General features: G+C 32.8%; 2 protein-coding genes across 3 annotated transcripts; one reads left to right on the forward strand and one right to left on the reverse strand.

Moving 5' to 3' along the window:
* Positions 1-276: 276 nt before the first annotated feature.
* On the forward strand, positions 277-3,524 carry LOC122605166 (RING-H2 finger protein ATL34-like). 2 transcript variants are annotated; one of them, XM_043778059.1, is made up of 3 exons: positions 277-747; positions 1,800-1,897; positions 2,949-3,524. In XM_043778059.1, the coding sequence occupies exons 1-3, from the start codon at positions 589-591 to the stop codon at positions 3,319-3,321; spliced, it is 630 nt and encodes a 209-aa protein (XP_043633994.1). In that variant the 5' UTR covers positions 277-588; the 3' UTR covers positions 3,322-3,524. The 2 variants fall into 2 exon arrangements, with proteins under 2 accessions (XP_043633994.1, XP_043633995.1); XM_043778060.1 differs by lacking the exon at positions 277-747 and adding an exon at positions 1,627-1,710.
* A 4,997-nt stretch (positions 3,525-8,521) lies between these two features.
* LOC122603268 (cytochrome P450 77A2-like) lies at positions 8,522-10,408 on the reverse strand. The gene has a single exon (XM_043775937.1). The coding sequence runs from the start codon at positions 10,355-10,357 to the stop codon at positions 8,837-8,839; it is 1,521 nt and encodes a 506-aa protein (XP_043631872.1). The 5' UTR covers positions 10,358-10,408; the 3' UTR covers positions 8,522-8,836.

The following is a 10,408-nucleotide window of genomic DNA, read 5'->3' on the forward strand; positions in this document are numbered from 1 at the left end:
TTTATATCTTTGTTGTAGATGACAATAAATTATGCAGTTATACTATGTATCATTCTCCTTATTAAAAGAGCACACCTTTAACAAAATTAGAGTTCTACTTGAAACAACTCCATAGTTGAGGGTATATAACAACCACCCCTATAAAATTTTGTGTCCTTTCTAAATCACTTTCATTTTACAGTTTACTCCACACTCTACTGCCTCTTTCATTCCTATATTCCCAATCACAAAAATCCACCATTTTTTTTTTATTGTTGATTCTTCCAGCTTCATCAACACCCACATAAAAAAGATTCAACCTTTGCCCAAAAAATACAATATATTATTGATTCATAGTTTGTCTATGAGACAAACAATGAGATTTCTTGAAGATATATACAACAAAGATACAAGAACATATAAATACAAAGTTTCTTCATTTGGTTCTAGAGAGACAAAGATACAAAAATATGACATAGTTTTAGAATTATAGGTTTTTGTATAGTTGATGATGATGATGATGTGAGCATAAGTCATCGTTAATTATTAGTGTGTCTTTTTTTTAGAAAAAAAAGAAAAAAAAGAAAAAGGTTTTTGGGGGAATAGAATATGATGTCTCCTGGGATTAATTTAGTGATGACTGTAGTTGGATTTACTATGAGTACTATGTTTATTGTGTTTGTGTGTACAAGACTTATATGTGCTCGGATTCATTACATATCTGCAAGAAGATCTTTTCGCATGTCTTCTAGATCCGATCTCAACTCTGTAAGTATCCATTCTTTTTGAATTATTACTCTATGTGTATATGTATATTTAAATATCTGTGTGTTTATATGTTTACATATCGCATTCAACCTCATTTGTGTATTAGTTGAGCTTTTAAAAAAATATATTAAAATTTCAATTCAGGTATAAATTTATAGTTCTGAATGTTTAGAGGCTTATTTTTGTGGCTTCTGCTAAGTGCATAAAAATGTATTAAATTTTGAGGGTATGCTTATCTTTAAGAGTGTGTTTGGGATTACAAATTTCATTTGAAGTAAACACCTTCTAAGGGGCTTTCAAAAGATGCAACCTTTTTTCTTCTGAAATAAAGCTAAAAAAAGCACAATATGCTGATTGATTACAACTTATTTCATAGTAAAATTTAGAAAAATGGACACACTTTTATTTCCTAAAGACGAAATAAATTGAGTATAGTTGATATTGTTGTTGTTGAAATAAATGGGTTAGTTATATGAATGAGTAGTCCTTTAATCTAACTGTGGCAAACTGTAAATTTACAAAAGTTAGAAGTTCATGTATGATGTATCACCAAAAACAGTGTTGAAATTCCAACTATATAGTTGTCTTTATCAATTCTGGTAGTGTGACTATGAGTATCTGACAAGTGGCCGGTCTCAAAGCAATAGCTTTAGGTGAATGGCCTATAATGAAAATGCAAATAAAAGGGACCAAAATTGTACATAAAAGGATAAAATTTGAAACTTGCACCTATGTTATTATTCCTCAAGTGGTACTTGTGTTTGTAAAGGTATGTTTCTGATGGGGGTCCAGTTATTATAGTATCAAGTTAGGCATCTAGTCTTGTTTTTTATCTCCCATTTAGTAACTTTAAGCCCAAAAGGGATTTTGTATACCAACTGATTGTTTGTGTGAGATTCGGTTAGGCAATTGGTCTTTCCGTTCATGTTTATCTTTGATTCTTGCTGTATTTTCTACAAAGGAGTATACCAATCAATACTTGTGTTTCTTGAATTTGAATATTTGATTGATGATCACATCTCATTTTTTTCCCGTATTTTTTTGTGGTTCAGTTGGAGCGTGGTGGGCGTGGTGCTGAACCTTTCGTTGCAGCAAGCTTCCCTACTAAGAAGTATAGTGATCCGTTCTTTTCTTGTGCAAAAGATGCCCAGTAAGTAAACTTTAAAGCTAGTTGATTTATACCAAACTGCACTTCATAAAGAGTCTTTGATCAATGCTTTTAAGATTATTTTCTTCTTTTTTTAACGCAAATGCTTATACACTCATCACTCACCTTTAAGACATCCTGTCCAAATTAAGACTTGAATCAGCAAACTGTTGGTTAGTGTGTCACCCTGCTTATAAAGCTAGATTAAGGCTTTCTGGAAACTTTGCCAAAAATAGCATTTCTAGTTTTATATTTGAATATTGTTTAGAAACGTGTTACAACTTTCAATAACCTTTTTTTGCCATGACTAGTAAGATAGTTTTCGTGTTTGTAAGTTTTTAGCCTATTTGATAAGAAAAATTTGACCTATATATTATTTAGATGGAAGACGTTTGTAAGTCCTAAACTGTTCTGTCAAGATTTAAAATGGTCATCATCATTCAGCTTTTCGGCAGAAGTTCATTTACAAACAATAGTTTGAATGAAAAGCTGATTGGTTGGCATGTATAGGTCAAACTTTTTCAAATGGGTAAGGTGGAAATCATGCATTGCTTTTGAACTATTTAGATTGCTTCAAGGGATCAATGCTGTGTATTATATTATAGATCAAGATCATAGTCAAACTGATAAGAACTAATCTTTACGATTTCTAAATACAAAGTTTAGACAAGTTGTATAGAGTTTTTATCAAGATTTATAAGGGTCAATCTCTGCTAAAGAACTTGTATACCCACACAACTTTGAAGTTCAAAATGAAAAACTGATGGTCTGACTTGAAAAAGTCATTATCATATGAAGGGGTTGAAATCGAAATTTTTTGCTTGTTTCAAGGGATCAATACTGTATTTTATGTTGTAAGCGAAGTTAACTTTATACTTAAATATCTTCGATTAGAGTTGTTAACGTCATATAGCCTAACATCTTCCATCTTATGACAGTATTATACTCAATGAAATTTTAATGGATTTTTAATTGTTTGGTTGACTTTTGGCTGTGTTGACTGTTGACCATTTCAAACTTAGCATCTTCTTACCCATTTTTTTTAATCTTGTAGATGCATAGTTTGTCTTTCGGAATATCACGCTGACGATACACTTCGCATTCTTCCTTTCTGTGGACACTTTTTCCATTCGTCGTGTATCGACATATGGCTGCAGCAGCACTGCACGTGTCCTGTTTGTCGAGTCTCGTTACGTGAAATCTTTGACAAACGGTGTCTAATGCAACCCATGTTCAGTTCAGCCGTCCGATTCTCATCAAGAGCTGATGACACTCACAGGATGAGCCCCACCACTGATGGTCAACCTCAGTCAACTAACGTCGAACAAGAAGCTGATGAACTGAACAGCTCAAACATGAACCAGAACAGTCCAGCCACCCCCAAAGTTTTGGGAAACAAACATTTTGAAAGCGCATCAGATGCTTAAGAGCTCTTAAACTGCAATCCAAGTTTGCAGCTTATAAAGTTATGAGTGTTGATAAAATGTTAATGATGTCAAAGTGTTTTAATGGTCGTGTAGTGATTCGTTTGTTTTGTTAGTGTGTGTAAATATCTAAAAATCAGCAGAGTTTGATAAGTAGATTGTTTTTGCCACAGTTGTAAACATATATAGAAAGTTGCTTTTAATAATTAACCCCTCGTAAAAAAAACCCAACTTATATTAAGTACTAGTACTAATACCCGTGTTGCACGGTTGACTTATAGTTATTTATAATTATTTATTTTAATGGTTGTAATAACAGCGCATAAAAAACTTTATTTGATATATAATATAACGGTTTGATACAATATATGTCATACAATACGAATTTGTTAATGCTAATGTGGTATGTCTCAAAACTAATAAAGAAACTTCATATTTTTCATACATAACGCTGTTTTAATTTTATATGTAAAAATAAAAAGAATACAAAAGCAAGTGTTGTGATAATAATCAAGTATTAATCATAATAACACATAGAAGAATTAAGTAAATATTTTCAAAATCGATTTTGGATAATAATCCTATACAATCAATATTCGAAAATATATACATATAACCAAGGGAGGAAAACTTACCGACACAAATATGGTTGCAAACATAAAAAGCAACAGCCGAAATATTATCTTTCTATTACATTGAATCAAAAAAAATTAAAAATAAATTAATGAATAAAATGACTTATACAGAAAGTGGGTAATAATTATAATTATCTCAAAACATAGATCATCTTTTAAAACCGGATACTAAAAACTAAATAGTAAAGCGACTCGTGCCATGCTATAAAAAGAAGATTACATTGTGTATTTATAGACAATGAATATACACATCGAATGCAAGGATTTGGATATATATAATTCACTTTAATATTAGACATATATGAAACAGATAGATAGATAATATTATATTAAGGGTTTTTCTAATGTGTGCCCTGTAGGCACATAATATGAATTAAATGATCCATCCTAATTTCCATATATACTACATAATTAACATTTTATAATCTTTCCGTTTTTCACCAAGTTCCTATTTTGTACTTTCTTAAAATAAGTTAATTATGCCATTCAATTTTGTTAAAATGAATTAACATGTTCACTTCTTTCCTCAAAGCTTAGAAACAAAATGTTTAATATGTTTGACTTAAACATCATATATTGACTTACAAAAGAGATTAAAAAAGCAAAATAACAATTAAATTCTAATTCTTTTTAAGAACTAACAAATTAAAATTTCACAGAGAAAACATGATTTAATTTTGATTTCTTTGTTCTTTTGTATGATTTATCGCTTTAGCCTCCGGATATCCTTCATGATGACAAAAGAAATCTCGTCGTTTCTTTTCATCATTTTTGTTAACAAACTTTCCCCTTCTAATCGAAAATCCATTGTGTTTTGCAAAATTTTGGTACAAAATAACGTTTTTTTGTCACTAAGAAAACATTGACCTATAAAGGGTTTATCCAAAATTTCTTTTGTGCCTTCATAATTCTCATCATGACTTGCAAAACTTTTTTTTTTGGAATATCATGTAAATCAAATAAATGATTTTTAATCATTTTGCAAATAAAATGTATAAAATAAAAACATACTAATTGATCATAAAATGTATAAACAAGTTATATAGATTCCGTGAATAAGAAAGGAGGGAATCTTTAAGTGGGAAAATTTTTGTGAAAGTAATATGTATAAAAAGAGGATAAATTACTTAGAAAAATAAAGTTTATGTTAGCCCAATTTTAGCTAGAGTTAATATTACGTTGTGCTAATAGATGAAATATTAAGTGTAATATAGACTTAAATTAAGTAAGGGTAAAATAAAGATAGATGGAAAAAGAAAAGATTAAAAGCTATTAATTGTGTATTATATATGGAAATTGGGGTGGATCATTTAATTCATATTATGTACCTACAGGGCACACATTAGAAAAACCCTTATATTAATTATTCAATAGTATTTGATAGTTATAAGGAAACTTTAGATTAGGATTTTAAAAGGGACACGTGTCGTCTAAAGAGTGAGCCAAGTGTTTATCAAAGAAGACCTCAATTTGTTTTAGTTTATTGGTAGATTAGCTATTAAGTATTAACAAAATAAAATAAAATTGCATGCTGTTTAATTACTTGGCCATTTATATGAGTGTGGGCCGCGTAGCAAGCCTGGCAACTGCCAAATGAATTACGAGGGCTTCAAAATGAAAAAAGATATATTTGGGCCTTTCCATAGACCCTGATGAAGAAATTGGGTTAATGAAACCACACCAAGTAGACATGGGCAAAAAAAACCAGGATGTCAAAAACCGATTAGTTTGGAACCGGTTCACTTTTGGATCTAAAAATTGGTTCCGGACCGGTTCCAAAGCGATTTGGATTTTTGGTAAATTAAAACCAAAAATAAAAATTGGTCAAACATTGACTAAGAGCCGGTTTTGGTTCTTGAAGAACCTGTTCCAGTAAACATTGACCGGAACCGTTTTTGGTTCCGAACCAGTTCCTGCAAGAACCGCATTGTGGACACGTCTAATACCAAGTGAGAGCAGATTGTCTTTTTTTGTTGAAATATTATAATTCTCTATAACAACCTACTAATCCAAAGGTTTTAGTCTATTAAAACTATTATTTTGTGAGGTTTTAAGATAAATTCGCGTCTTGCTTAAAAATCAATTTATGTTGTTGTGAGAATCAAAGATTTTTTATCAAAATTATGCGTCTAGTCATAAGATATCAAAATTTTCATGAGTTGTGTTTAAGCAATGTACACGGTTTATATTATCATGACTATAAAGTAACTGTATATTGCATAGACAATTAGTTACAAAGTTATAGTACTATCTAAGAAAGAGATCCTATATGACACAAACCTATCTAACAATCCATAACATTAATGCATATAATCCTTTTAACTAAAGAGACAGACTTCGGAAGTTTTGTTGTTAAATTGAGGCATATAGAGCTGATGATTCTATTTATGTTATACGAGAGCAAGTACCCGCACGTTGCGGTGGTAAAATAATGAGGGTGATAGGTCATAGAGTGTGATAGGTCATAAGAGGTGATACGTCATAGAGTGTCATATATAGTCAAATGTCTTAGACGTACGGGCTCCGTTATCGGAATTAAAAATTCGTCGAAAGTATATCAAATGAATAACATCTCTAATGAAAGAGCATAAAATTTTAAGAACACCCATATAACTTTTATAATTTACGGTTATTGAGATAAAAAATTTTGAAAGAATTAGAGGAATAAAATGATTTATGATGGAGAGAGAAAGTTGTATGCATTGATGTATGGTATATCATGCATTATCATTTGTACATTGTTGAAATTAAATGGTAAAAGTTGAAAAGTGAATTTATTTTATAATACCGTATAGATATAAATATAGATGAATTACCAAATGTATGTAATCAATTTTAACTATGGGTGGCAATTGGGAAGAATAAAGTGGATGCGAGATCTTCTAAAACTCGAGACCATTCCGACTTTCACGTCTTCTAGTAGTAACATTTAATGTGAGCAAGTATAGTTGGCAATGGCAACCTAAGTTTTTAGGTATTTATTAATGTCTTTTAAAAGAACCACTTTTTCTTGGTGAGCACTAATAAATTTGCAAATAATTATGAGTAATGGCATTGAACACATCATTATTGATTTTGTTTGTCCTATATATTTCTACAGTAATCCGTATAAGATTACCATTTTTTAAAAACTTTATAAATAGTAAACAGACAATGAATACTTCCTTTCTACCATCAAAACAATATGTGGTTGCATTGTCACTAACATGTGAATCCATTAAATGTAGAAGACAGGTCACGGCCATTGATTGCCGTGGTACTATAAGTATATCCGTGTAATACGTATTGGTGAATAAATTTTCAGAAAGTTTATTTTTTTTGTTATAATTATTAAATATTTGGTAATTATGAAAAAAAAAAAAGGATCAATACCTAGCTTGGACTCTAACTCTTGTTGAATGGATCAATGGACACTGTAACTCTCTCAGGAACTCCTAAGTCCACCCCTGACTTTTTCGTTAAAAAATTGTAAGGTAAGAACAGAAGAATGTGTGGTTGAAATGTTCAATTAATATTTTCTTTTAGTATAAGAAAATCTGACATCAGATACACAATTACCTAGATTTAAAAATGTTCGTTGAGAAGTTGTGGATATGATGGTTATGGTGTAGGATAAATAGGCAGACATCATTCCTATACGAGCATTCACTACGTTGGCAAAACTATGACAATGAGCTAGGATGTTAATGTAGGCGTCCTCGTCCAACATATGCTAAAACCTACATCGAGATGATCTATTTCATTACGGATACTATCAACAAACCTAACCTTTTTTTTGAACATTCAGTTGAGATATGACATTAGGAAAAACCTTACCGTATAAAGGCGGAGCCTTGCACGTATTCAAGACAACGAGATGTTGACAATGGGTCATTATAATTATTGGAAGGGAAAAACACAAGATTGGTCATCCCTAGACCCCAAAATTTCTATACTTTCTGAAACTTTAATTACATAACCCCCATCAAAAACATCATACAACTATTTTTTTTTCTCACCTAACAAAAAAAAGTGAGTAATCACAATTTTTCTTTTTACTTTCTATTAAATAACAGTATAACACCACCATCACCATAGACAACCATTCCACCGTAGTCATCGTTCCATCACACATTTGCTATGTTGGATTGAGATTTCTTAAAGTTAATATCAACTTTATAGGTAAAGTTGATGGATGTGGACCATTGGATTAAAATCAATAGTTAAGATTAAAAAATTATTTTTAAATCTTAACCTTTGATTTTACTTCAATGGTGAAAATGATCTTAATTTTACCTATAAAGTTAATATAACTTTAGGGAATTTCAATCTTGTAGTAGCAGCTTACATGATGTGTGACGACCTCAATGTGTGTATCAAAGAAGGATGAGACTAATTTGTTATCTGAAAAGGACCAACCAAACTTGTTACCAAAGAACTTACTGTTTGACTTTCGACCAATAAATCACTCAAACAAACACCTAAATGTATTTCACTAGATCGCTTATGGAAATCTTTTAAAGATTGATACTTATTTTTTTTCTAGCTTTAGTAAAATCAATCAGTCAACTTGCAATGAAGACATATAGTCGGAAAACAACTACGAGTAGTACATTATTGATTATTAGTATTCAATAGAGTATAAAGATACAGCTTAAAACATTATATTAAACAAAGTATGCTATAATTTTTTCAACACCCGAAAGTTTACAAGATGAATCTATGTTGCAAAAACATAAAACAAATCAAATAAAACAAAACATCATACCGAACATAAATGCCTAAAGAATTCCTAAATCATATGTAGATCTTGGTATGGGTATGATTCCACAAACAAAACGGATACAAACTCAAAGAGTTATCAATTACCCGATTAAAATTTTGTTTTAACCCGATATTCAGTTTCAAACTCTTGGTTTGATCATAGCTCGAAGACTATTCTTCATCACAACAGTAAACTCCAATTTCTCGCTAAAATCGACCTTAGTCTCTTTCGGGTAAGAACTCCATTCGAATTCTTGAACCATTCGGGCTATCATCAAATTAACATGGACCGTGGCCATAGCCAAACCCGGGCATATCCTACGACCCACCCCAAATGGCATCATTTTAACCCCGGTCACACCAGTTATATCCGCATCCTCCCCACCCGTTAAAAACCTATCCGGGTCGAACTTTTTTGGGTTAGTCCATAACTTCGGATCCTCAGCAATAGCGGGCAGAAAAATCTCTACGTTTGTACCCACCGGTATATCGTACCCCGCTAACCTTGCGGGCTCGGTAACCGAATGAGTTAAAGAAAAATAAGTAGGCGGATGTTTTCTTAATAACTCTTTTACAACCGCATTCAGATAAGGCATGTTTTCGACATCTTTCTCGTCTACTCTTTTTTCACCAATATTGGCTTTGATCTCTTCATAGAGCTTTGTTTGAATACTCGGGTTTTCGATAAACCTCGCTATGGCCCACTCGACCGCGGTTCCTGTAGTGTCGGTCCCACCGTTTAGAAACTCTGAACACAATGTGACTATCTCGGGATTCGTGGGCGGATGTTTTCTACCTTCAACAGTTAAGTCAAATAACGTGTCGAGATACGAAAACTCTGCTGCGGTCGGATCCGACCCGGGGTTTTTGACCGCGGCTCGGCGCTGTTCAATGAACGGCACCAGAGTCGCGATCTGTTGCTGCCTTACTTCCGTTGCTCTCTTACGTTGCTTAGAGAAAAACGGACGTAACAAAGGCAGATAATCATCTATCCTTGGGTCTAACGTGATTAAAACTGTCTTCATCATATCATCCATTTTCTCTATAGTTTTCTCATCCATTTCCACACCAAAACACATCGCTAAAAGAATACGAAAAACCGCAAATCTCGCGTTTCTCAACACCCAAACCGCGCCATCGTTCCCCTCCGCCTCGGCTTTCAAACGTTCAACAAGCTTATCCATCGCGACGTCCCTCACGTTCCTAAACGTGCGTAGTTTACCCGAACTAAGCGCGTTTTGGACCATGTTTCGCCTCAAAGACCTCCAAACCGGACCGTACATGGACGCATTAACCGTAAACTTGTCACAACTAAAAATGGTCCGGGTCGGGTTTTCCGCGGGCCGGGTTGCAAATACAGCACCCTTTTCAATCAATGCCTCGTAAGCTAAATCTGCACTAGACAAAATGATCATTGTACGCGATCCCATTCTCAGTGTAAAAATAGGTCCGTAAGTTGGCAAAAGATCTCGAACATATTGAAAAAACGGCTTTCCTGAACCCGCGACCTGAAATAGATTTCCCACGACTGGCCAACCAGGCGGGCCAGGTGGGAGATTCACTTTTTTTGATTTAGTGTTCCGCGTGAACGAGAACACTAAACCGGATAACAATAAAGCAATGGTAGCAAAGATTATATGGTAGTAAGGAGAAAGGTCCATTTTTTGTTTGAGAGAGAGATAGGCTATGAAAATGGAATGTGGAATTTGATG

This window comes from Erigeron canadensis, chromosome 6, assembly GCF_010389155.1.
Source record: "Erigeron canadensis isolate Cc75 chromosome 6, C_canadensis_v1, whole genome shotgun sequence".
NCBI lineage: Eukaryota > Viridiplantae > Streptophyta > Magnoliopsida > Asterales > Asteraceae > Erigeron > Erigeron canadensis.

Coding starts and splice junctions, on each gene's coding strand:
- LOC122605166 (XM_043778059.1), top strand. CDS start 589: ATGATGTCTCCTGGGATTAATTTAGTGATGACTGTAGTTGGATTTACT. Junction 748..1,799: donor CTAGATCCGATCTCAACTCT/GTAAGTATCCAT, acceptor TTTGTGGTTCAG/TTGGAGCGTGGTGGGCGTGG. Junction 1,898..2,948: donor TCTTGTGCAAAAGATGCCCA/GTAAGTAAACTT, acceptor TTAATCTTGTAG/ATGCATAGTTTGTCTTTCGG.
- LOC122603268 (XM_043775937.1), bottom strand. CDS start 10,357: ATGGACCTTTCTCCTTACTACCATATAATCTTTGCTACCATTGCTTTA.